General features: G+C 51.3%; 9 protein-coding genes across 9 annotated transcripts; 3 read left to right on the forward strand and 6 right to left on the reverse strand.

Annotated features, from left to right (window-relative positions):
* Positions 1 to 16: 16 nt before the first annotated feature.
* Positions 17 to 728, reverse strand: ASPSYDRAFT_804260 (uncharacterized protein). The gene has a single exon (XM_040851040.1). The coding sequence runs from the start codon at positions 252 to 254 to the stop codon at positions 48 to 50; it is 207 nt and encodes a 68-aa protein (XP_040704985.1). The 5' UTR covers positions 255 to 728; the 3' UTR covers positions 17 to 47.
* ASPSYDRAFT_87732 (copper metallochaperone COX17) lies at positions 411 to 783 on the reverse strand (the record flags this gene model as incomplete). The annotated part of the gene is made up of 3 exons (XM_040851890.1): positions 411 to 551; positions 615 to 676; positions 756 to 783. The coding sequence occupies 3 exons, from the start codon at positions 781 to 783 to the stop codon at positions 411 to 413; spliced, it is 231 nt and encodes a 76-aa protein (XP_040704986.1).
* Positions 784 to 879: 96 nt separating this feature from the next.
* On the forward strand, positions 880 to 2,949 carry ASPSYDRAFT_43080 (GTPase-activating protein RNA1). Its single transcript, XM_040846588.1, has one exon. It carries the CDS (start codon positions 1,202 to 1,204, stop codon positions 2,453 to 2,455), a length of 1,254 nt encoding a protein of 417 aa, XP_040704987.1. The 5' UTR covers positions 880 to 1,201; the 3' UTR covers positions 2,456 to 2,949.
* Positions 2,950 to 3,226: 277 nt separating this feature from the next.
* On the forward strand, positions 3,227 to 4,768 carry ASPSYDRAFT_43082 (transcription elongation factor DST1). Its single transcript, XM_040846589.1, has one exon. It carries the CDS (start codon positions 3,651 to 3,653, stop codon positions 4,563 to 4,565), a length of 915 nt encoding a protein of 304 aa, XP_040704988.1. The 5' UTR covers positions 3,227 to 3,650; the 3' UTR covers positions 4,566 to 4,768.
* Positions 4,769 to 5,169: 401 nt separating this feature from the next.
* Positions 5,170 to 5,649, forward strand: ASPSYDRAFT_87735 (uncharacterized protein; the record flags this gene model as incomplete). The annotated part of the gene is made up of 1 exon (XM_040851891.1): positions 5,170 to 5,649. One exon carries the CDS (start codon positions 5,170 to 5,172, stop codon positions 5,647 to 5,649), a length of 480 nt encoding a protein of 159 aa, XP_040704989.1.
* An 86-nt stretch (positions 5,650 to 5,735) lies between these two features.
* Positions 5,736 to 6,957, reverse strand: ASPSYDRAFT_147370 (putative pectin methylesterase; the record flags this gene model as incomplete). The annotated part of the gene is made up of 2 exons (XM_040841709.1): positions 5,736 to 6,290; positions 6,343 to 6,957. The coding sequence occupies 2 exons, from the start codon at positions 6,955 to 6,957 to the stop codon at positions 5,736 to 5,738; spliced, it is 1,170 nt and encodes a 389-aa protein (XP_040704990.1).
* Positions 6,958 to 8,618: 1,661 nt separating this feature from the next.
* On the reverse strand, positions 8,619 to 11,740 carry ASPSYDRAFT_146451 (plasma-membrane proton-efflux P-type ATPase; the record flags this gene model as incomplete). The annotated part of the gene is made up of 3 exons (XM_040841626.1): positions 8,619 to 10,973; positions 11,046 to 11,269; positions 11,341 to 11,740. The coding sequence occupies 3 exons, from the start codon at positions 11,738 to 11,740 to the stop codon at positions 8,619 to 8,621; spliced, it is 2,979 nt and encodes a 992-aa protein (XP_040704991.1).
* Positions 11,741 to 19,500: 7,760 nt separating this feature from the next.
* ASPSYDRAFT_29684 (uncharacterized protein) lies at positions 19,501 to 20,805 on the reverse strand (the record flags this gene model as incomplete). Its single annotated transcript, XM_040844676.1, has 6 exons — positions 19,501 to 19,778; positions 20,003 to 20,067; positions 20,106 to 20,172; positions 20,354 to 20,513; positions 20,568 to 20,729; positions 20,764 to 20,805. 6 exons carry the CDS (start codon positions 20,803 to 20,805, stop codon positions 19,501 to 19,503), a joined length of 774 nt encoding a protein of 257 aa, XP_040704992.1.
* Positions 20,806 to 22,663: 1,858 nt separating this feature from the next.
* ASPSYDRAFT_56556 (uncharacterized protein) lies at positions 22,664 to 25,839 on the reverse strand (the record flags this gene model as incomplete). The annotated part of the gene is made up of 7 exons (XM_040849233.1): positions 22,664 to 23,498; positions 23,554 to 24,100; positions 24,161 to 24,246; positions 24,670 to 24,931; positions 24,991 to 25,356; positions 25,406 to 25,553; positions 25,612 to 25,839. The coding sequence occupies 7 exons, from the start codon at positions 25,837 to 25,839 to the stop codon at positions 22,664 to 22,666; spliced, it is 2,472 nt and encodes an 823-aa protein (XP_040704993.1).
* Positions 25,840 to 26,225: the final 386 nt, after the last annotated feature.

Here is a 26,225-nt window from a genome sequence, read left to right on the forward strand (position 1 = left end):
ATATTGAATAAAGTAGAAGATACGTCCGACGAACAATGATACCCATTTCATAGAAGCTCAGAAGAAATTGCTCTGAGCTTATCATGTATAATGTACCATAGCTGTCCTATGAAAATCACATATATAAGCTGGGCCGCATATATTCGGTCTGGACAATTTGGGCGGATCAAGGGAATGGAAAGGAGATGAGTTCTGTAGAACCACGATATGCGGAAATAATGTACATTTGAAACCCAGATAAAACCCATGACCATAACACCAAGCCAATGCCGCAGAGGTCCATCTCCATTCTATCACATGTTGGCGGTATCCTCGCAACTTTATAATACACAGTATTCTTGTAGACTATCTCGTACGGCGCAGCAAATGCATACGCAACACTTGATTTTGCGAAGGTTACGGCGCAAAGTTTAGACCTTGAAACCGTACCCGGCCATGCAGGCCTTATACTGCTCGATCACTGACTTGCATTCTTGCGTCGGATCATCGGATTTGGAGAAGAGCATGCAATCATCTCGAGTTGTCTTTTCGTCTTTGCATACGCAACATGGCTAGTAAAAGGTAGATAATGGTTAGTTTGAACTAAACGACCATCTGATCGGCGATGTACGAACCTTCGGCTTTTCTGCAGCTGGTGCTTGGGTCGCGACGGGCACGGGAGTCTTTTCAGCAGGGCCTGTAATTGGAGATCATTAGCAAGATTTCTCCGCATGCAAAAGAGCCTTTGACAGACGGCCTGGGCTGGACTGGCTTACCGCTGGTTGATCCAAAAAGCCACGACATGATGGAGATATGGCAGGGTATGACCGACGCAATGATGAACGAATGAAGAAGGTCGGAAAAGGTTCAAAAGGTGCACTGAAGCTATTCTCAATTGAAGGCGTGCTTGATTAATAATAATGCGAGCAGTTCAGATGCGCCGGGCGGAAACGGCGGAACTGGGCTGTGCGGGCAACCGGAGCGGCGATGATCGGCGGCTCTCCTTATTGACAATTTATTTCATTTCCCATTTGTTGCTGTGGCTTCGGACTGTCTTGTGCCCTCCATCAACAGATCCTTCTTTAATCACGCCCCCTGAAACTTGCCCGGTTGGCTTGCTTGCTTTGATATTTAATTTCTATATTCTAGACCACCGATTTGCTTCTCCGTTTGTCCTTTACATTGCGATCTATCATTTTCTAACTCCGAAAGTTACCCCACCATGGCCCCTCCAAAGATCTTTTCTCTCGAGGGCAAGGGTCTGAAATTGGACTCAGCTGAAGACATTGACGCCCATATTAAGCCTTTAATTGAGAGCACTGGATATACTGAAATTCGCCTTGGGGGAAATACTTTGGGTGTTCCAGCGTCCGAACGCCTCGCCGCCGTCCTTTCCACCCAGAAGAGCCTGGAAGTGGCCGAGCTCGCTGATATCTTCACCTCCCGTTTGCTCAGCGAAATCCCTGCCGCTCTCACCTTCCTCCTCAATGCGCTTCTCGAGATCTCGACTCTTCACACCATCAACCTTTCCGACAATGCTTTCGGCGCCAACACCCAAAAGCCGCTCGTCGATTTCCTCTCTCGCCACGTCCCTCTCCGCAACCTAATTTTGAACAACAATGGAATGGGGCCGGACGCGGGGTCGAACATCGCCAAAGCACTTACAGAGCTCGCGGAGCGCAAAGAGGAGGCGCGCAAGGGCGGAAAGGAGGCCCCTCTGCTGGAGAGCATTGTCTGCGGACGGAACCGATTGGAAAATGGCAGCATGGCAGCTTGGGCCCGGGCTTACCAGGTGCACGCGGCTGGAATACGGTCGGTGAAGATGACCCAGAACGGAATTCGTCAAGAAGGTATCTCTCACCTGCTGAAGGAGGGTCTTCGCCACGCCAGTGCTCTCGAAGTTCTTGACCTGCAGGACAACACTTTCACTGTGACCGGATCTACTGCTCTTGCTGCTGTGCTCAGTGGATGGCCTTCCCTCCGCGAACTGGGAGTTGGTGACTGTTTGCTTTCTGCACGTGGAGGCGTTAAGGTTGCCCAGGCTCTTGCTGAGGCCAAAAATCAGAAAGTCGAGACTCTTCGCCTACAATACAACGAGATCTCAGCTGAGGGCGTCAAGCAATTTTTGCACGCCGCCAAGACCGCCCTTCCATCCCTACGCCGTATTGAGCTCAATGGAAACAAATTCCAGGAGGAGGATAACAACATCATGGAACTTAGTGAGCTCCTGGATGCCCGGAAGGAAGAGCACGGCAATGACGATGACCCTGAGGACATGTGGGGAGTTGACGAGCTAGATGAGTTGGAAGAAGAGAGCGAAGAGGAGGAAGAAGAAGAAGAGGAAGAGGAGGAGGAGGAAGAGAAGGCTGAGAGGGTTGTCAAGGAGGCGGAGGAGGCAGAGACTGAGAAGGTAGCCCAGAAAGAGGACAATGAAGTCGACAAGCTTGCCGACGTCCTGGGGAAGACCGGCATCTAATCGCACAAGAACACAGTTCCTTTGCATATTACGCAAAACCACACCTCTTCTACCCCCGACTTTCAAGTGCTATGGCAAACACCTCACGGTTCGCGTGTTGAAAGCTGGATATGATCATCACTGATGCGCAATTCGGTCACCAGCTTGCGCGCATTCAGTCTTCAGCTTTGGGGGAAACGCTCCCTGCGAAAACCTCCGCCACAACATCGCCGTTAGAATACTGCCTCATGAGCACTTATGAGAGCATATCCCGCCCTAGGTGTGCTTATTGCTCTCCGTTGCCTCATTGTCAAGCCCTGAATCTCCCCATGCTTCCATATTCTCACGAAGTGGAAGAATACATAGTTCGCTGCTCTTCTACCTGTGCCCTTACACAGCATGTTCTTCGCCCCCAACTTATGTATATAATTTTTGAGAAATACAATAAATCAATGTGCATAGAAATTATTGTGTGATTAAAATATCGTGTGAATAGAATTGGAGACCCGACCCCCCCTTTGGAGAAGTATACCCTGGGCAAGACTCGGCTATTCCCAGATAGGAAGGACATAGCTTGGCACTGCGACAGAGATTCGGAGCTCTTCTTCCGCCGCCATCTTGTCAACTTCTCTTTACCAACTCACCTCACCTCTGCCATCCTCGCCTTTTCTTAACAGTATCGCGCGCGTTTCTGCCGCCCGTTCAAGCGCGATCCGTATTTACGTCTTGTGAACTCCACTCGCTACTCTCCGCATCCCGGTACCGCGTCAGTCCTAACCGACCCCAGAGGGTAAGTGTGTGAATTTATTTCACCGTTATAACCTTTTTTGTACTAGTTATATCATGTTTTACTTCCTTTTCATGCCGCTGTTTCTCCTGTTTATGTCGATGGGACCTAAATTTGCCATAATCTGGAGCTCTCGGGTCAACATCTAACAGGCACGTGCGATTGTCCCGCGCTGGTTGGAAATAAGACTTGCGAGCGCAGCAAAGGTCATAAGTCCAGATGCTGGGGATTTCTCTCGTGATTTTGCGCATCGTGCCATTATCGCAACTGAACTTTCCGTCTTTATACATCTATACTTTGCGCCCATTTCATTTCCCACCTCTGTTTTTTCTTGTTGTGAAACTTATCTTCGCACATGCTTTTTTCTAACGCCTACAAGTCTTCTAGCTTATACTTATTGTATTCGAGAGCGCACTTTCCCTATTCACGATGGCACTGGAACCGAAGGAAATCGAACTGAAGGCGAAGGCACTCACGAAGGCTGCAACTCAAAATGAGCCAGCGGCCAACATAATATCGCTATTGAAGGAGTTACAACAGGGTGTCAAGGCCTCGGAGGACTTACTGCGATCTACCCGTGTTGGTATCATAGTCAACAAATTCAAACAACACAAATCACCGGAAGTTGCACGCTTATCGAGTGAGATTGTCTCCAGATGGCGGAACGAGGTCAACAAGCAGAAAGCGAGCGGATCAGCAGGGGGCAGTCAAAGATCAAGCGCATCTCCCCGTCCACCTCAGAATGGAACCGCGTCGCCCGCCAGTGCGACTCCATCGGATAAGGCCTCAAAGCTCTCGGTGCCCCCAGATAAGCGAACGTGGAAGGCGGATGGAGTTGACACAAACCAGACAGGTATCAAGGCACGCGACAACTGTATTGGTCTTATTTATGATGGGCTTTGTCTCAACTCGACGGAGCCTCCGAAGGCTGTGCTATCAAAGGCTGCAGCAGTCGAAGCTGCAGCGTACGACGCCTTCGGGCCTGAAACGAAAGAACCATACCGCACCAAAATCCGCAGTCTATTCCAGAATCTCAAAAACAAGTCCAACCCAACACTGCGCGTCCGCGTTTTGAGCAACTCCGTCACTCCTGAGCACTTCGTGAAAATGTCCCACGACGAGCTCCGGTCTGACGAACAGCGCGAGAAGGATGCGAGGATCCAAAAGGAGAACATGGACAAGGCTATGGTAGCCCAAGCTGAGCGCAGTATCAGTACGAGCTTGCAGTGCGGAAAATGTGGTCAACGAAAGGTGACCTATACTGAGGCACAGACCCGCAGTGCAGATGAACCTATGACATTGTTCTGCACTTGTTTGAACTGCGGGAAGTCATGGCGCCAGTAATCAGGCTATAAATTTATTCAAGAGTATCTCTATTATTTCTATACTTGCCTCCTATGTGAGAGTTTCGCACTATTACCGGCGGCGCGGAGTTTTCGAGGGTCATTTAAAAGGGGGAGTCATTGCTGTTGATTTGGGCAACGGTTGCGCAGAGGCCATTTTCTTTTCTTATATTAGTATTATCATTATCCAGATGGATTTGGGCCTTTTTTGCTTTTTTCACATTCTAAATTGGCTGTACCTGCTAAAGACTGCACTGCTCTATCTGATTTACGTTCTATCACATCTTGCTCCATTATTCATACGTAGCAATAGTGGACTCGACTGGCCAAGAAAGTCGCGTACGCCGTAATTCAGTCAGTTTTAGCTTGGTCTCCCTCTCCAAAAGAAATGTCGCAGTATGAGATACCGCATACATGGACTATCCATCTAGGGCTTGGATCTAGAATGTTGCTATAACTACGTCATCAATCCATCCCTCCTCCGCACCACCCAACACCTTCTCCCCAACCCAACTCAATTCCAATCCAATCCGATATCTCATTGATTACAGAATCGCACGGGACATAACAACAGCAGTGATTCTCCCTGAAAAGGTCCGTTCAAAATGCCCACCCGCGCCGACTTGATATCCGGCACAAGCGCCCTCTGCGCGGCCTTCTCAACCGGTGCCGACATCCCCACCCTCCTCTCAACGTTCACTACTTCCCCGACGCCATGTATCTACGAGCACGGTCTCCCTTCACTCGCGCCATTCTTGGGTCGCGCATTCAGCGGGCAAGATGGTTTAACGAAGTACTTCAACCTGCTGAGCGAGAACTTGGGGGTTGAGAGTATGGATCTTGATGAAGAGAAGGACTGGATTGTTGATACGGAAAACGCGGTTGTTTGCTTAAAGGGGAGGGCGAGATTTGTGAGCAAGGTGACGGGGCAAGGATGGGATGAGGTGTTTATTTATAAGATTTCTTTGGCGGAAGACGGGGTTGAGGAAGGAAAAGGAGGGTGGAAGGTAAGGGTCTATGAAGTCTGGGCGGATACAGGGGCGGCGTATTTGGCTGCACGGGGAGAGTTGGACGGTTTATCTTGAGAGTGAACCAAGAGAGACGGCCGTGGTTGTTGATTCCTGATTGTTGATTGTCCTTGCTACGTACAGTGTAGTATCTGTCAGGCTACCTATGCGTGCCAGTCGATCCAGCCAACATTGCCTGGTTTGCCACTTGGAGTTAGGAAGACCTTCTGTGGAGAGTCATATGGGGCATATTCCCTTGAGGTCAAGACAATCGAGGCATTGGTAGAAGCACGACCAGTCTCATTGAATCCCGGTCCGAAAACGCGATACTCGGCCATGAGGGTCCCATTGGTTAGGCGGCTCTCGCCGTCAACAACCCAGTCGATGTATCCGGAGGACGCAACGCTGCCGTCCTCGTACGAGTGTGCAAAAATAGATCGATGCAGGCTGTTCCAGGGCCGACCGAGCGGGCAGCTGCCGACGATGTCCGGAGCAATCGAGGCATTGGCGGCTTGGACCGTCGATTCCACAATATAGACGCCGTACTTGTTCTCGAAAGTAGTGTTGGTACCCTTCCAGGCTGTGATGCCGCCGCCGCAGTTGCGAAGGAGGATCTCAGATGATTGGATCCAGGCGGTACCGAAGCCGTATAGAAAGTCGGTCTGTCCAGCTATGATACTTTTGTAAAAGTATGCGTTGGCTAACTTGCCTACGTAGACCTGCAATCATTAATTTGACCCACTCTGTGAATAACCCGGCATATCAACGTACAGTGTCTTGGTACGAATAGAATCCGCAGTAATAGAAGCCCCCATTGGCCCGACTGAAGCTGAGAGCATGCGCTGGGCCGTCTGAAAATTCAGACCAGGTATTCACAAAGTCAATGTTGTACACCCGAAAATCCACGCTACCAAAGGGTGTATCCTCAGGCACAGGATACCCTGTCGGACCGGAGCCAGTGTAGCTGGAATCGAGGGTGGGTGCAACGACCAAGACACTTGAGAATACATTATCGACGCTTTGGCCAGTATTGTCATGGTTGGCTTGTGCCCAGGTGATGGTTACCTTATTTTTCGAGGCATCAGTTATGTGGTCTGTCTGGCCTAGCAATGTGACTGGACCAGGCCGGGTGACATTCAATTGCTCGATGTATTCGCCTGCCAGGACGAGGATTGTCTGGCTGCTGTTATCATTTGGTAGCGACTCAATCGCGCTTTGAACTGTTGAAAATTGAGCTTTAGGATTGGACGCCGAAACAACGACTGTGTCTTTGGGACATGCTTCTAGCGACCTCTGGCAACGCTGGCGAGCGTTGGAGGGTATACTTGCCGCACACACCAGGAGGGTATTGAGAAACAACAAGGCCCAAAGGTATGGCCTGAGCATTTTATTTGCCTAGTGGGATGAAATTGACGGATCTCGATAAACTAATCTCGACTTTACCGCCGTCAATAGTATTCTTTATACCATAGCAAGCTCATTGTCCCGGAAAATCTTCAGGATTCGGGGAAACTGCGGGGGAGCGAGTAGCCTCGCAGTTGTGGCATCGACTCATCTTCCAAGCCTCATTCTAGTCAAACCAAGCATATGAAGCTCCGGTTTTGATTGAGCTGAATCGAAAGCTTGGAAATCCGTCCAATGGTGTGCACATCAAGTGCCGCTGTGATGGATGATCAGCCTGACTACTGGAGAAATTGGCTAAGTGAGCGGACGGAAAATTCCATGAGCAGGGCAACGGAAAATTTGAATCCCGCCTGTAAGCATATTAACATGATGCATATTACGTGGAGAACAGGAAGTGTTGTGCTGGGAAAACGCTCTCTGGCGGTGTATAGTTGGAAAACAATAACAGCAGGCGTTGGAGTGGAGGGCGATCACTGATAAAGCTGTTCTCATTGAACAGTCGCTTGGCTAGAGCCACGTCCGACGAAGGTGTGCTAGTCATGCCAGGCGGTTCGAAGTCGAGAAGCAAAAACGGATGACACAGGAGTGATATTCGAAGCTGAAGCAGACGTGAAGCATAAATTCCATCAAGATCACGAGAATTTGTTGACTCAGGCACTGTGCTTACAGTGGACATCTCAGACTCACAACACAGACCTATCTCTATTCTCTATTTCCATTAGCAGAATCAATGACCACAGCGATCACCGATAAGCCGTTCAAAATGACGAAATGATACACGTTACGATTTACTCTGTACGAACTTACGATCCTCGCTCGGCCCCAAAACATTCGTCATCAATAGTTCCAAACAAAGGCCCACCCAAGACGAAGCTAACAACAACAAGAGTCAGGAACAACATACAACGCCGAATCACCGACAAGCAGCTGAGCGGATCGAGGTCTGGTTGCTGAAACGAAACAGATCCATTGAGCCTCGGTGAGGCTTCGGCACTGTAGTCTGCAGCGCCGCAGCACGTCTAATGGGTACGAGCACGGCGCACGCAAATTGGCAAATGGCAACAACAAACAAGCGATGGCGATGCGATGGAGCAGGAATTAGAGCGAGAAACATGAGATTGTTGATTCCTCGCGTCTGCAAGATGGAGCTGCACGGCCGATCCGAATCAAATAAAACAGGGCAGACCGTCATAGGACGAAACTTGTGTGGATACTGCGAAGAATCGCACTATGGTTTAGCGTGTTATTGTGCGCACCGCACGCGAACCTCCTCCGCAGTAATTGGTGAATGGACGGCGAGCTCGGAGATGAAGCCCAAACTGGTCAGTTTGACGGACCTGGAGCTCGAGCTTGCTTCTTCAAGGTTCTCAGCCTTTACGAAATGCCAAAGAAGCCAAAGTCTTTTACGAGGTGCGAAAAGTAATTCTTGAACCCTTATGCCACTAAATTTATCACTATTAATCACATACATACATGTAAAGAAGAAAAGAAATTGACTCTATCAACTTAGAGCAAGGGTAATAGTGAGTAAAAAAAAAAAGTCTATAATACGGGGTAAAAAGCCAGAGGAACCAGCTCATGCATGTATGGGCAAGTGATATCCAGATGATAGGAAATTAAGAAAATGAGCGCTTATAAAGCGTTTACTCATCATCCTCTTCGGCTTCGGTGCGAGCACCAAGGGTGTATTTTGACTTGCCGTGAGCATCAACTTCGTGTTCGATAGCCAGCTTAGAGATGTAGTTAAGCAGGTTCTCAACCTTCGTGTCGACAACAGAGCGGTTCTTGCGGCCGAGGTTGTCGAGGGCGGGGATGATGGTGAGGATGTAGTAGACGACCGCAATAATGATCGTGACACCAATAGAGTAAGCCCAGATGACAACAACGGTGACAATGTCAGTGTCGGTGTTCTGGGAGAACTCAGCCTGGCTGGGAGGGCTAGTCTCGACGTATTCACCGGCGAGCCAGCCGAAGACACAGAAGAGGGTAGCAAGGACATCGACAACGAAGATGGCACCAACAAGCTGCCACGAGGGCCAGGTCTTACCACCACGGGTGACGAAGATGAGCCAGTTCTCGGTAAGGGAGACTTCCAAGAAGAGCATGGGCTGGGGAGAACCGTAGTTCTGGATGATACCACCGTTCTCGAGGAAGAGAGAAGCACGCATGATCCAGGTACCAGCAGCAAGAAGAACACCGAGGACAACGGAGATAACCCAGATCTTGGGCAGTTGCCATTCGACAGGACGAGCCTCGAAGTGAGCGTTGTCGTAAGCGACGGCAATGGTAGCCAAATCGGCGAACAGGGCAATGAACACAATGAGATCAGCCTTGATGGTCTCGTTGATGATGATCATGGAGGTAACAAGGTAGAGCTCAAGGTGGATACACAGAGCAATACGGTACTGGATATAGGCCTTCATACGCTGGAAGATCTGGCGGGCAAGCTTGATAGCGTCGACAATGGTGCTGAGACCAGGGGCAAGGAAAACAATGTCAGCAGCAGCCTGGGCAGCTTCAGTGGAACCCTCGACAGCAATACCACAATCGGCCTTCTTGAGGGAAGGAGCGTCGTTGACACCGTCACCAGTCATGGCAGTCAAGTGGCCACGCTGTTGCAACATCTCGACGACCTGGTACTTGTGCTCGGGGAAAACTTCAGCGAAACCATCAGCCTTCTCAACGAGGTCGTGCTGGGCAGAGCCGGCGAGACCACCGTGGATAAGACGCTCAGAGTCGTAGACCTTGGTGCTGAGAGCCAACATCTTGCAGGTTTCCTTGGCGATGGCAAGAGCATCACCAGTCAACATCTTGACGGAAAGACCGAGGTGCTGGGCTTCGGCGATGGTGTGGGCAGTGTCCTCACGAGGGGGGTCAAACATGGGGTACATGCCGAGCAATTGCCAGGGCTCACCCTCCTTCTGAACGGCAACACCAAGGGAACGGAAACCACGGCGAGCGAACTCAGTAGCCTTCTCACGGAACTTGCGGGCCTCCTCCTCAGAGCACTCGGACATGGCGAGGATAGCCTTGGGAGCACCCTTGGCGGCAGTGTAACGAACACCGTCGCAGGTACAGATGGTAGTAATACGCTTAGAAACAGGGTCGAAAGGAGTGTATTTCTCGGTAACCCAGTTGCGAGCAAGGATTTCACGCGCCTTGGGGTAGCGGCGGAGAGTAAGGATCGTAACCTTGTCGATAGGGTCGAGGTTCTTGACGTTGTGGTTGGAAGCAATGGCAGCAACAGCCATCATCCAGTTCACATCCACACCTTCGTTGACGTAGGGCTCACGAATGCTAAGCTGGTTGGCAGTAAGGGTACCAGTCTTGTCAGAGCAGAGGATATCGACACCAGCAAGAGACTCAATGGCAGTGAGCTTCTGGACGATAGCCTTCTGCTCAGCAAGGTAGGCGGCACCGACAGCAAGGGTGGTGGTGGTGACGACAGGAAGACCGACGGGAACACCAATGATAAGAAGAATCAAAGTCCAGTGAAGGAGGGTGTTGTCGGAGTGCTCGGGGGTAGCGATCTTCAAGTGACGGTAGAAACCACCAATCCAGGCGGCGAGGATCCAGAACATGACAAGGACGAGAAGTGAGGTACCAATGTTGTCCATGACAGCCTTGAAGTGACCCTGGTCCTGGGCGCCCTGGACGAGAGCGGCGGTCTTACCGACGAAAGAGTGACGGGCAGTAGCAGTGACAATACCGTAGGCCTTGCCACGCTTGCAACCAGTAGTGTAGTAGCAAGTGTCGGCCATGTACTTGTCAACAGCGAGAGATTCACCAGTGATGGCGGACTGGTCAACGGCAACAAGGGAGACACCGAGGCGAGCCTCAATGCCACCATCCTCATCATCCTCGTCATCCTTCTCCTTGAGGGTGTCGTCGTTGGCAGTGGCGAGGTATTCCTTGTAGGTCTCGAAGGTCTCGGGCTTGTCGTAGTCACAGATGAGACGAACATCAGCGGGAACGATAGTACCTTCCTCGATGATGACCTATTTGGTTGAGCGTTAATTAGCAACGGGGCTTCTTCTTGACTTGTCAATCAAAGCAGTTAGGCCACTCACAATATCACCGGTAACGAGCTCACGAGCAAGGATCTCCTGCTCTTGACCATCACGCTTAACGACAGACTTCATCGCAATGTCACCCTTCAAAGAAGCAACAACATCGGCAGCCTGCTTTTCCTGGTACCAACCGACAACAGCGTTGAGCAGTAGAATACCGATAATGACACCCAAATCAATCCAGTCACGAAGACCAGCAGCGAGGAGAACAGCCAATTCCATAACTAAATGAAGGCATTGAGTCAACACAGAGTCCCAAAATGACGCATCAACACTTGCGAATTGTTATCCTTACCATAGAGAATAGGACCACGGAAGTAACCAATGAACTGGATGAAGAAGTTGGTCTTCTCGGTGGTCAGTTCGTTCCAGCCACCGCGCTTGCGGCGCGGTTCGATCTGGCTGCCGGGCAGACCGTTCAGATCGGTCTCCAGCCAGTCCTCAGGGCAGACGAAGCCTTCTTCGCCGTCGGCATCACCGCCCTTGCCCCAGAACTTCCACCAGGGCTTCTTGGACTCCTTGGTGCTGAGTGCACCAGCGCTGGAGGTCGAGCCACGACGACCGTCGCGAGCCGTCGAAATGTATCGGTTGAGAGCACCATATTCATCAAGGGTAGCGCCTTCGTTCAAGTCGGTGGGACGAGAATGGTCACCATTCTCGACGTCGGGAGCATAGGAAATCCTCCGCTCCGCCATTGTTGCTTCGGCTCACAAAGCCTTGTCGATCCCAACGATGAGAGCAGATGCAAACGATGAATGGCAGGAATGGCAAGAGTCGGACAATCCTATGAAAGGGAAGAGAGAGAAGGGAGAGGGGAAAATGAGAGCGAGGGGACAGGGAGAATGGGCGCTTTAATATTGAGGGGGGAGTATGGATTTCACGGGACCAGGACAAACACGTCCTGAAGCTCCAACGGGCGGGCAACTTTCCCTGTGCGTAAGCCCACTTTTTTTTTTTTTTTTTTTTTTTCGTTTTGGCTTTTTTTTTTTTTCAAGATTTTTTATGATCTAGCCCAAACCGGACTAGCGTGACCGGGATTAGTTAGCCACTGATCTCAGTTCGCTCCCTGGACTCCCTGCCCTGGCCGTGGTCGAATGACCGACCCTCGCAAGCACACACACATTTCCGCTTAACGCGACGCATCATTACTGAATTGCCCGAATCATTTATTGTTTTTTATTTTTCTGCCCACTCTTTCCGTGGGTTCACTCACCAACCATGTGGGTCTTCATGCCGAAACTGGTCTAGTCCAATGGTTGAAGACTCCCCTCTTTCCCTTTGTTGTCAGAGGGTGCCACCGTATGGTATCATGGTACGGCACCTTACGCCGGTTGCTTTTGTCGTGATGGAGAAAATCTCTCCTGCTCTTCTCCATCGCACTTGGCGTCCACAACCGGCAGACCTGTGCCGAGTTTGCCCCCCCTCGCTCTCCCCCAAGACTCCCGAGTCTTCTCCAAACAAAGGCCACACACGACTCCGACAATTCGACGAGATTTACCTGCATTGCAGGACGCATCGAGAAGTTTTCGTTCGGCTGAGGCGAACAGAAAATTTCTTTGAATCAACCCGACCCCGATCAATGGGAGAAATTTTCCGTCTCAACCGGGCAGGCTTTGCCATCATTGTCGTAGCAGCAGCAGTATGTCATGATTGTTACTATTTGTAAAAATACGGGATAAACGAGCATCTCCACGGGGAGCATTGGGGTGTGAAGCTGGAATACAAGGTTACGATACCGCCATTCATACCGCATCAAGATCCCTTTTTGCCGTGTGCGGGTGGTCCTAGTTAATTTTGCTAGGCCAATTCAGTGGCCTTTTCTATGCGCGATTTTCTCACCCGGTCTGGCTAAGGAAACGATGATAGTAATATTATTAACAGGCCCCCCCCGAGAGGGCGAAGGAGGAAATGATGATACAGTCATAATCGCGAGTCTGCGACTGGTCCCGATGCCGAGTGAAACTTCTGCTGTCAGCGAGGCCAGTGAACGACGCGACAGACAGACTTTGGACAAGACAATGACGAGAAACACTATCGATCTTATCGTCAATCATTGTACTCGTATACTTGTCTCATCCATCCCATCCCTCGTTCTCCGCTGCCATGACACTGGGTTTTGACATCTTCCAATAAATTCCCTTGCAGACTGAAGTCATCGTCTCACAGGTCGTCGAGAGCCTGGACGCCGACGATGAAGTCATAGCCGCCAAAGTATACTTCGAACTAGTAGACTAGTTGCGATTGTCAAAACATTCTACCCCTTAGAGACGCCCAAATAATAATCCTCCGATCTCTCGACGACGACGAGGCCCAGACGCGCGACCAGCAAGCATGTCTTGTCTCAAGTTGCTCCGTTTCTCCTGTAGCATCATCGCCTGCGGCAGCCAGGGATTGTTTCCAAGATTGTGAGCTCGTGGGTTCACCAAAACGGGAATGCAAGGGGGAGGAGGGTCAAGAACGCCCTGATGCCGATTGCGGTTATGCAGGGTCAAAACAAACAAACAAACCTGGTTTGCACATGACTCTTGCCGACAGTCGCTGAGACTCATCATCGGTACTCTTATCCATCATATTGCGGTACCTCGATTGAAATGCCGAGACTGCCTCATTCAATATGCCTTGGCGTAGACTACGCTCGTATGCAGTATGCACGCGAGTAATGACGATTGTAGGAGCCCCGTTGACTGACTGGTCTATCTTTATCAAATAATTGTACAGTATATTATTACTGGACCCGGATAAGCCCCGAAATGAACCGTTAAAGCAGCTATGTGCCGATGAAGCTCGTCACTGCACAGAGGAGAGAAGTACGGATATAGCTCCTGGCATCCGACAGAAAAGGGACATTCCTTCCAAGAACAACAACTATCTACAGTCCCACGTTCCCGCCCAGCTCGTGGGTTCTCTCTCCGTCGCCGTCACTCTTTTCCCTGGGATTATTGCTCTTTCGCCTTCAGGTCTATCCCGGTCCGTCCGATCACCAACACCGACACCGTCATGAAGCCGATCGCGTTCCTCCAGCCTCCTCGAACGTGTGACGACTATCCCCCACTCTTCTATTCCAAATCCAGTCTCGCTCCAAACGCCCTGAGCCTTGAGGCGCGTCTCCATCCTCATGCTGCTCGAGAGTCTAGACGCGTTATTTTTCTCTCAATGGCCACTTGGCCAGCATTATCCGTATGGCTATGGACAGCCGGGGCTCCAGTCAAGCTCCTCTTTAATCAGGGGAACACCATCCCTAATCCGCATTGTAGCTCCGGATAACACTTGTATCGACGACGCCTTATCGTAATAAAAGATAACGACAGTAGACCGTACGGTATTGCTCGTATAGGGTAAGTATGGATACGTCGAGTCCGCGCCGAAACGCGCAATTGGAACCACCGACCTTTGGCCATCCGAACACATTCGTCAGAATCGAGTCAATCGACTAGTATCCTGGACCCTGCTGTTGTAATTCAGCCCGTCTCTGCATACATGAAAGGTGCACAGGTGTTCCACGTTGCAAGAACACTCCTCTCGGACGCAGCCAGCGTGGGAGAGCTCATGCATGGACTGCAGATGAACGGCAGTGATGCCATCCCATGCTGTCACTCCCTCATACGACTGCTGCTCACGAGATCGCCTGACATATCGGGTGCGTCCGGTGTTCTCATCTGTGCTGGTTGCCTCTCTTTACGAAACGAACAGGGAATCTCCAAGATGACCTACCCCAAGCTTCATCTTGCAGAATGCTTGTCGTCTCAGTCAATCAGATGGTTGGGCTATGCATCCGCCAAGGTTTATCCTCCGCAATCTTAAGTTTTCCTGCTTCGTTTCTTTGTTTAATCGAATAATGTCAGCAGCAGCAGCTGGGGTGGAGGTAGTTGCCTCGCTGGCGTCCCGATTACGTTCTAGGAGTAGTAATAATAGCAGTTCAAACGCCACAGACTCCTGCTCGATGACAGTTCCAATTGCTCTAGCGCTGTTTGGAATTTGGATCATCAACCGTGCCGCTTCGACCCCAGATTTCGGTGAACAGGTGCCAGGCGATTCTTTAACGAACCAAGGGCAGTTCAACCCAACCACGTTGTCAGACATGCAAGGAGATGATGGCACGTGGATTGTGTTCCATAAACAACAAGCAGAGTTATGAAGGTGAGATATCCAACAGCAGACCATAGCTCGTGAATGGAGGAGAAAGCTTCATCAATGCAAAGCAAATTCGACGGGCCAATCGACAGCAGGCGTCAAATGCCGGGATGGTGTGGAAATACAATAATTTACGGCGTGCGGTTTGATACGGGTCCGTGACAGAGGCCCAAGAGGCAAAGACGCCTCGCGCGGGCGTGGAAGCGACCTGGAGCATCAAAGGAATTGCGCGAGGCCCGAGTCAAGCTGCTATGCCCTTCTCGGTATGAGATTGGAAAGCTCGTGCCCGCCTGGATAGCTTCTTCCCCTCTCCCCCAGGCCCCAACACTAGCAGCCTCTGCGGAGAGCGCTTTCCGCGGCTGAGCCTTTCTCAAATCCCAAAGGCCCAACCTCCTCTGCGTGAATTAAAACCTTGCCCCGCGAGTCGTGTCAAGCTGAGAGAGACGCTGACTTGACGGGGGGTCGGATTGGGCTAGCCTCTCAGTTGTCCCGTTCTTCCCGGTCTCACGAAGCAATCATGGCCAGTCCGGCGTCCATTTCGACGATGTCATTATTATCGTGACTACGGAGTACGACCGTCCCATCCCGCCTCTCGCAAAGGATCAATTCCAAAAGCCAAAAGCCAAAAAAAAAAAAAAAAAAAAAAAAAACCTGCGTATCCGTGCGCATCGACCTCGGCACGAGTTTGCGATCGAGTTTCCGGGGGATGCTCACCGGTGCCGGGCAAGGACCTCTCGCAACGAAGCCTTTCCCAGTGAGGCAACAATTATGGGAGCAGCACGTCAGCCAAGATCAATGCGAGCCGTCATCGCGAAGCAGTCGGAGGTAAAGGGTGTAGGACGGGCCATCCTCACAGGGCTGAATTGGCTTCGTACTGAGCTTCTTTTGCCTCTGGTTCTTTTTGGCGGCATTTGGCCTCTCGCTCCTGCAAACTCAATTGGTGAGCAGATCCAATTGTCCACTCAATGCGCCTGTCACTCCTCGCCCATTACGCAGAATTTGTCGAGGCGTCTCCGTAATTGGAGGGCCTCCTGACATTGAATCCGGGTGGAGTTGATAGGCAAGCTTGCTGGTCTTGCTGTCTCGAACCAAACTCTGCCCGCCGAAGGTCTGAGATGGCCTCCACAGTAAAACCGTGGAACCAAAATTCGCTTCTCGGGGGTTCAGCGAATGCCCACCACATGGCGGCTCTTCGCATCCGCACTGGTGCTCAAGATTTAACAGCTATGCCCTACGAGAAATCTGGGTTCCGATGATGAATGTAGTACGTCCGCTGTTCTAGCGGGAGGTATTTTCTGAATGCTGAATCGCCGACCGTATTACCAGCTCCAGGATTCGTACAGCACTTCCGGATTCAGATTCGGGGGACAATGTTGTCGATCTTTGCTACGCTTGCTTCCATGGAAGCACGTGAGAAAATCCAGACCGTAAAGAGAAACAAACAGTTTCATCCATCTCAAGGCCAAGTCAGCGACGCAACAAGGCGCTGGCAAAGCAGAGTAGCAGTTGCATAACCCCGCTCGATCGCACCGGGACAGGCGTCATAAGTTCATAATGGCTTCAATTATATCACGCACGCTGCAAACTGGCAGAAGTGAGGCCATCACCCTCCTTCCCCCTTGGCCTGAGGTTAGCGGAGGCCGAGTGGGTGATCGGAGTAACTTTGATGCCGGCCCACCCAGCGGGAACGGGATGAATTGCGGATTTGAGGCCCTGAATTCGCTCTCCTCTGAATGGTTGCCCACTTGCCACCGAAAGCATCCACCTTCTGTGACCCTCTGGACACCAGAGGGGCCAGTTCAGGTACCAAGGCTCAACCTGCATCGAGGCCGCCTGATCAGTTTCTCGACTTTTTCTAGAATGTTTTCGTGGGTCTAGTGCATTTCTCTGGCATCGCAATTACTCGAACAAATTCGCTCACTCCGCCGTGATAACTACTAAGCCTACTCCGGGCGTCGAGAAGCATGCTCAGATCAAGTCTGTGCAGGATTGATCGGATGTCGGCATGGCGTCCACAAGCACAACGTCAGTTGAAAATCAAAGCCACGACGTCATAATTGAAATATCCTCCATCGGCAGCCCGATGTGTGAAGGCCGTGCGGACTGCGGGCGGCGGATTGTGGCGACCGGGTAAATTCGCGCGGGCTCGCGTAATGCTCGTGAGAATATCTGTTTCCGGGAGCCTGAAGAGGTATACCGCGGAGGTCCTGCAGTTGCGTGTGCATTTGCGGTGAGTGCGATTATTACCTACGAGCAATTGCAGTGCCCGTGGTTTTTGGTTGGCATTGGTAAGAAGAAGCCAGGGTCGGGGTAGCGAAGTTCCCAACTTGGCTAGCGGGCCAGACCCTACCATGCCTTACCCGTTGCGGGAAGTTATACTGAAACGACAATACAAAACCCGTAAAGGAGGTATTTCGCCCCCGTGAGGAGAAAGTCGGGGAACCGGGGAGAGTTGATTTTCGACCAGGATATGATCAGTTACCCTGATAAACGATGAACGAGACCGTGATATCAAGATATGGGGTCTTGGTATTAATAGAACAATTGTTGAGTATCAGTTCCTCAGAGACGAATTGCGATCGCTCACTAACATCGACTATTGAGCTCCATGTAGGTCTTGGCTCCATTGTTCCTACAGTAGTTTACCAGGCTAGGGAGACCGGCGTAACAGGGCCGTATCAGTGCGTATCTAGGCGTACCGAGGACGCAGACACGAGGCACTTAAGCCCACTCACCGCAGGCACAATTGCGAGCACGCGCTAAGCCCAAACAGGCCCTGGGCGTGGAAATGGGTTTAGTCAGAGGAACACCAAATTACTCAAGATAATGGAGGATGATGCAGGTGACGGCACGCCTCCTCACTCGTCAAGAGATGCTCCCCACTGCTCCGGAGACGATCGCCCGCGCCAAGCTGTCGCATCGATGATCTTGGTGAGGGATTTTCTGCCCTCTGCCCAGAGCTGCAAGTCCCGAGGAGAGAGACCTAGCTGGAGGTGAAGGTGAATTTGACATTTGGGCGGCGTTCGCGAATCGGAGCGGGCGCTTCCAAGATGCAGTCGCGGAATCAATCAATTGAGACCAATGCCTGTATTAATTATTGACTCGGAGAAGGCGGAAAATACGGTCGACCCGGCAGATCAGATTCATTTCATCTTTACGTAGGAGGAAGTAGGAATAATGGCCGTCGCCAAGTGCCAAGAGCATAGCAACTGCATTGGAGTACAGGGAGTTTACGCTCTGTCGGGAAGAGGCCGCTTCGCATTCGTATCGAATATCGATTTATCTGACGACTGTCCTCGGTACGACCAGAGTATCGAGACTACGTGTCTAGTTACATGCACGAGAAGTGTGAACCCTTCCCCATCTTGACGATCATATTCGTATCTCGTAGTTGAAAGGTGAAGGTGAAGGATTGAGCATTTGAGCCAGAGTACAACTAGTTATGGCCGCGGGCCGGACAAAGCCCGACTGAATCCTAAAGCAGCTAGAATTTGGAGGCACCTGGGCATCGTGGAAGAAGACGGGATGGAAACTCATCTCTTGAGACTATGAGGTATTATTCTGACGTTCACGATCGTCCACAAGCCGCAACGCCCTCTGGGCGGGCCAGGTTGATCGATTCGATTCTGGTGCACACACTACACTCGGGTATCTACGGTCTACTCCCCCTACTTGAAGCGATATTGATATCGGGAATTGAGAGTTTCAGTGACAGCCAAAACAACCGTTTCCCATATCCGCATCGGAAACGGTCTCGGGAGGCAGGCCCGAGGTAATCAGTAGTCTGGTACTTAAAAAAGCCAGGGCCCTTTGTCCAAGCGCAACCAGAGTACGGAGACAGACTTCATGATCACCAACTAGGGGGTTAAGATGCCGATTAACCACGGCTTGGCGGAACCGTGCACGCGTCGTTGAGGCAGGAATTGGAAAGACGACGCGGACGAGCCGAGAGAATCCGATAGGGAAAGAGAGAGAGAGACAGCGAGAGAGAAAGATGCCCAAACAAGAGCGAAACTCCGACTGCGACGGACCGGACGGATCGGACAATTGTGCTCGTCCGTCCAACAGCGAAAATTAATTAATCGCTCACTTATGCAAATCCGGATCCAGGCGACGGTCAGTCGACTTCCTTCTTAGAAGAGCTAACTTGGCAAGGCGCAAGACTAAGAGTAATAATTTCTCATTTCTCTTCCCCCCTCCATGGGGTCAGGTCGGCCGGCTTTGCCGTAATGGACGATGCATTCGTCACGGCGCTGCAGTTGTGCAGTCTGGAGTCGCTGAGACACGGCGGCTTCACGGGAATCGGCACGTCAGGGGGGCCACATTAATCTTCCTCTTGCCCTTTCGCAGCCTGCCTGCCAGCCAGTGAGACCCGGCGGATTATTCGCTGATGGACGTGTGCTGTTCCACGGTCGCGCGGATTCGAGACCTTGGACTTGGAACGTCGAAGAACTTTCCGTGCCTGTGCCAGAGTCGGGCGTTCTTTGGGTGGGTTCAGATTTTTCTGGAAGAGGTACAGTTGCTTGCGGAAGTGGACTCCGTTGAGTCTGTATTTCCGAGGAGCTTGCATTTTATCATTTGTAGCATACTGGTGATGCTGCACTGTCCGACAAGATATATGTCTGTATAATAATTGTACTATGCCATCCACCCGCTAACCACGTCAAACCGTCAAAGGCAAATGTGCCTTCACAGCAACCGTCTTCTGCCACCTCGACCATCCTCCTATTTGTCCGGCATTCAATCCCAGAGTAACAGTCGCAGTGACACAGAAGCCATGCCAAGGGATCACCTCCATGGATGGCAGCACTCGATCGCGATCACACCCCGCAACCCCAATTCTTCACCAGAGACGCAAAACTCCGGGTCTGGAGTTGTCGCTTTAGCACTACTGCATACTAGTACGCAGGCAGCAGATTTACTTCGTACGCAGTCGTCGACCGCACCTGGTTACGGGCACGGTACTGGCCAGCCTCAACCATTTCGTCCAAGTAGACTGTAGAACAGTGTAACACGCAACGGCCAGCCAAGCCTGCATCCCCATCCCCATTCAGTTGGTGCAAGTGACCACCGACCAGCCATACCCATATTGAAAAGGCATGTTGCGTCCGCCAAGCAGGCAGTGCAGATCGACCGAGTTCCCAAAACCGCCAGAGTCGGAGCGCGTTACAACTTACAACTTGCAGGTGGCTGGGACTCTGGCAGATGCCTAATGTGACGTCGCCTCTTTCTATTCATGTCATCATGGATATCCCTCACTTCGTCTTCACTCGCCCGTCTTGTTTCGTCCTCGTCTCGGGCACCGCGCCGTGGGTCTGGTTGTGCCAGTGACGATGGCTGTAGCTATCTACGCATCTACTCGTCAGAGGTGATCGACCGCTGGGCACGCACGGGGAAGGATGAACTAGTCAGTCGTGTCTCAACGAGTCGAACATCGTGATGCGCAATAATGCTCGTGAGACTCGAATGCTGCTGACTGAATGCAAGTCGGACTTGGCCCGGTCGATCGTGAGTACGTATGCTCATGTACCTGACTGGGGTGACTGCCAGTGCCTGCAGTGCCCAGACAGATGCTCGGCCAGCTGACCTGAAACCCTGAATATCCCCCAGTGATGAGCGTTTTAGGCATGAGGTCGTGAACTTAAAGGACCAGACTTGGCGGACTATGTATGTACGGCCGTCGATCATGTCTTGGGACAAGAGCTCCGATCGGTCAGGAGCAGACGAGGCCAAGATGCTGGGCACGGGGGGGCGAGAGTTTAAAAAAGGCAAATAATCAGGCCTGCAGCTTGCAAGATAAGAGGCACATCGACGTGTCCATCGCCGAAAAAAAGGGAGTATACAGAATGAGCCGGCGGCTCGGGCCAAGCAATTGCGATGGACGAGAGAGACAGCAAGGCGCTCTTGGCGTATCCCTTTGGCGATAACGAAGGAATAATAATACCTCGCAGTCATATTATGACACTGATAAGCGTCCAGTCTCTGTATGGATATCAAGGGCTGTAGTACATCTTGGCATGCAAAACACCGCCTCCCAGTCCAGGCTGCCCTGTATATGTCCGCTCCAATAGGTCGCACGATTTCCCGGTCACAGAGTCAGTCAAAGAAAAGACCCAGGACCCAAGAGTCAACACGCTCAAAACTCAATTATTGCAACATCCGCAGCTTTGGCTCGCCAAGACCCCTGCCATGCATTCCTTTCCTCCAGGCGTGTCGCTGGTCAACTGTTTGTTTTGGCGACATTTTCGGGCTTGGGCCTGGAATTATGTGCTCAGTGCTCGGGGCCTTGGCGGAGTCTGAGGACAGCCAGAGAATGTCGAAAGAATACTGAGGCCTATCTCGATGTGCACTGGCACTGCCCCAGCCAACTCATCTCTACCCCAGTCTACGTCACTCGGAGCGGGAGCGATCAGTGAAGCTGTATAGAACGGTTCTATACTTAGCAGAGGCAGCAACTTGCTCGGCTCAACTGCCGTCTGCCAGCCCGCACTTGCAGTTAACTATAGCAGTAGTTAGCAGGTAGCCAGTTACTCCATGCAACTCAACTCCTTTCCGGGGGATCGACATCAAATACGGTACGACTATTTACATTAAACATTCCCCTTTTCAAATCATCGGCTTGGCGTTCCGTTCAGGAAGTCAGTGCTGGTCGTGGATACTCGATGCAAGGCTCGCGCTGCATGATTTGCCCGTGCCCCGTTTCATTGTTATCTGCTGTGCATAGTTTACCTAAACCTGTGTCCTAATTACAGTAAGTAATGCTGGGGACGGGGCTCGATGGGATGGGAAATGAGATAAGGGGATGTCGATGATTATTCTGGATTATTACTCCGTACGTCAGGACGCGCTGCACGTCCGGCCAATCATCGAGTTTCAGCGAGGATTACTTCCGCTGGTTAAAGGCAATTGGAGCGAGGTTGGATTGGCACCGTGGCGAGGAGTGAATTGGACATGTCGAGTTGGAGATTCATGTCCAAGGTGGTTGCGTCGAAGAACTGAATAGAACAAAAGTGATGGACTTGAGCAGTGCTGCCAGTATTCTGAGCTAGCTAGTATCTATATACTTGTTAGCTTGGTGCCAGACTATATGTTAGATTTTGATACGAATAGAACCAAGATATATATTGTTCCAGAGCCAGGTAGTAACACCGAATTAGAATCTGGATTATGACCACTGAAGGCACAAACAGAACCGTCTTCTGTTCCAACCTATCCATTCTCATAGTATATTCCAGTTACCAATAGCAGATAGACCAGCTCGACTTGTATCGCAAGTTCATGGAACCTCCTCTTGCATATATCAAAGCCCAGACAGCTCTTGACAATGCTAGCACCCCATTGCAAACGAAGAACTGTACGAAGTAATGCTCGCTTTCAGCATCAAAATACCCCACGAACCTCCAGAGCATCGATCATCCAGGTATGATATTGCATTATGTTCATATGCTTCATAATAACACACAACCCCCCCAAAAAAACTCCACAGCTCATCCACTCGCCTCATACATACGCAATTTAACACCCATCCCCGGCGTGCCCACAATCTCAGCTTTATGAAACTGCCTCTCCCAATCACCAACATACTCAATACGCCCATACCGCTGCACAATCCGCACAATCGTATACCCCATCTCCGCCAGCGCAAAGTTCTGCCCGATGCAGATCCGCGGCCCCCCATTGAACGGGATATAGTGCCACGGCCTGGGAGACCACCTCTCCCACCTCTCCGGCGAGAAGACACCGGGGTCCGCGAAGTTTTCAGAAACAGGCGGGTACAGGTCTGCGCGGCGCTGCATGGCATACGTTGAGTAGGATACTGCATCGCCCTTTAGCACTGTAATCGGGAGGTCGCCGTTGGGGCCCCCGCCTGTGGGGAGGGATGTGTCTGCGAGCGCGAAGCGGATGTTATATGGGACGGCTGGGTAGAGACGTAGGGCCTCGTTGATTGTGTGGCGCAGGTAGGGCATGTTCTTGAGGTCGTCGTATGTGGGTGCGCGAGACGGGCCGACCTTGTCAAGGACTTCGGCGCGGAGTTTTGCATAGACCTCGGGGTAGTGGGAGAGTTCGTAGAAGGTCCACGAGAGCGTTGCGGCGGTGGTGTCGCGGCCGGCGAGGAGGACGGAGACGACCTGGTCGCGGATGGTCTTGGGGTTGCGGGTGTAGTTTGCTAGAGCGTGTAGGAAGGTGAAGGACTTCTCCGAGGTCTTTTCTACTTCGTGGGCTTGGAGGCTTAGGGTTTCGTGCACGAATGGCCAGACGAAGTCATTGATTACCTTGAGGCCTTCGTTGTACTTCCCGCGTGGATAGAAACGTTGAACTGGGCTGGGAATCGTTAGCAGCGTATATTCGTTTAGTGATACTTTTGTCATGTACTTGCCCAATCATCGTTAGCAATGTTTGGATGCGTTGGACTTCTGCAAAGGCCAAGGCAAAGTCGGCCTGTGGGTTTTCGAGACTGTCGATGCTCTTTCCAAGAAGAAATTCAGTGATGGCATCCAGGGTCATCCGGTAGAACAGATCCATAACATCGGTTTCTTGACCGGAAGGGCTGTATAAGTTCAGCATTGTCTGGACCTTGCGTTCGAAGATCTCAAGATCGCTGATCCGGTCTTTGATGAACATTGGCCGGATAAGATTACGGCTACCCTGCCATTCCTTGCCATCAGTGGTGAAGATACTATCTCCGAGAAACGGGATCCAAAGCTCGTGGAAAAGCTCGCCCTTGCCAAAGTCTGCGAACTTTCCGGTCAAGACGGCCTTGAGGTGCTCGGGCTCGCGGGTTTGAATGACCCGGAATGAGCCAAAGAGGTTACTCTCGACGCAGTTTGGCGACGAAGGGTTGCCATGCTCGAGACTCTTGTTGAAAAATTCGTATAGGCGGTGCTCCTTCTGCGCCTTGACGATAGCAAAGAAGAAGCGGGTGGCTTTCAGCACCTTAGCTCTAGCACATCAGAGGTTTACGCAGAGACAACAAAGCCAGATACCTGAGATGATATCCCTAGGACCCGAGGGCGCATGGACTCCGCCTTTGCGATATACCCGACGGTCATGGAGGAAGATTCTAATCGGCCTCGTAAGTATATAGAACAGCAAAAAGCTGCCGACGGCGAGCAATGGGCTCAGAAGGATTAAGAGGTATATCTTGATATCCATATTCTCGATATTTTCACAAAGTCTTTGTTATTTTTCACCATCATGGTCATATCAGCCATTTAAATGTCAATAGGTTGGCAAGAGGTAAGCGGTATAGCGGAGTCGCTTTGCCTGAGTCAAGGTGAATGGACTGTCTTGACTTTGCAAGATGGTTGGTCAACACCACAAGTAAACGTTTGAACTGTGCGGAGAACCCTGCTTGGAGCCCGCCATAATCCTCGGCTAGCTCGTGTTTTAGCGATGTCAGCTCGACAGAAAGCCTGTGACTTGAATACAGGACAATCACGAAAAATAGTACCGCTATAATTTGATTTTGTAGCCTACGGAGCACGGGACTAACATCCCAGGCTGTCGCTTCTCGATGGCAAATTTAGCCCTCCAGCCGGTGCAGTGGCCTGGAAGAAGTACAGCGGGGTCCAATTTCAGCAAGTCTTTGATGCTGCTTTCTATCTGAGCCGCGTCGCTCGTCGCCAGGTGGAATCCCCCAATCACAGCATGTAGAGGGACACGCCCGCCTGCAAGCTCGAGCGCATGCTGCGTGCAGTTGACGACTCCGGCGTGGCTGCAGCCAGTAAGCATGACGATTCCTTTGTCTGAGGGAGCTAGTTAGCGTTGCATGTGAAAGTTTTCGAGACAGAAAAGCAAATTTCAATTAATGTACCTTTAACATTGCACATGATGAATCGCTCATCAGCAATAACCTCGTCAGAAGTCCATTCATTATCATTCCTGTTGAAACGCATCCCGTATTTTAGCCCTGCTTCATAAGTCGTCCGCCTGGGTATCTCGCCAGATATAAGGAAGAAATCATCAAGCACGGTATGGGCGTCGTCTTGCTTCTTGACGGTTGCACCAGCAGCTTCGAGCTCTTCGAAAGAGGGATCCGCCTGGAGAGAAATGATGTTCTCGCCGATTGCGAACCCGCGGAAGTCAGGGCGGTTGGAGTGAACATCAACTATCAAGTCTTTAGGAAGCCCCTTGGCTTCTTTGGCATCATTGATCATGCGAACCGCCCGGAGGAGACCGCCTGTAATGTTTGAGTGTTGGGATTCTGCATTTCCATATGCTGAACTCACCTGAATGGTCCCGATGCCAGTGGGACAGTTGAACCAGCTCCACGGAGGAAAGATCCGGCCGCATCCGTCGGGCGTTCCTCTCCCATGCATCTTCTTCCGGGCCCGCATCGAAAAGAATTGAATGCTTCTTGTCTCCTTTTGTTGCGGTCTGCGGGGTCAGCAGGGTCAGCAAGGCGCGCGTAACGGATGGCAAGGACAATGCGTACCAAAAGAATTGACAAGCCATGTGCTGAGCAGCAGAGGTCCTCCATTCTGAGTTCCTTGTTCGCGTCTCCTCTGTCATCTAGATTATGGGGGGAGCCCATAGCCAGATGGCCCATCAGACCCGACACCTGAACGGTGTCCGGGGCGATGGTTGACATGGGGTCCAGCTCATTATCGATGAGGACATGTGCCTCTAGGGAATCGACTTCGATGAGATTTAGCGGCGACATCATGGACTCAAAGAAACAAAGAAATACCCAGAACAATGCGAAGGAACCAGGGATGGGAATAGATGAAAAACCACCGAGAGACCGAGGTGGGGGTCGGCTTAAATCTTACATCACCGTAGAACCAGCCAGGACCGGGATCAATTTAGACCAAAATGCTCCAAGAGCCTCTTCTATTGTAGACCAGTCTGTTCAGTACCTTGTAAATATATTTGTGTAGTTGTATTGGAATCTCGGCAGTGTTCGGTGGGCGCTCTGAGAGTCTACGGGTCCGCGGGGATGGCCGAATATATCGTTTGAGTGTCGATCCTCCACAAAGGAGATCGCTTCTCGCGCTCACTTTTTGCCTCTGACAACCTCCTTGCCAACCTAGTTGATAACGATCCCCT

The sequence above is a fragment of the Aspergillus sydowii genome (genome assembly GCF_001890705.1).
Source record: "Aspergillus sydowii CBS 593.65 unplaced genomic scaffold ASPSYscaffold_3, whole genome shotgun sequence".
NCBI classification, from domain to species: domain Eukaryota; kingdom Fungi; phylum Ascomycota; class Eurotiomycetes; order Eurotiales; family Aspergillaceae; genus Aspergillus; species Aspergillus sydowii.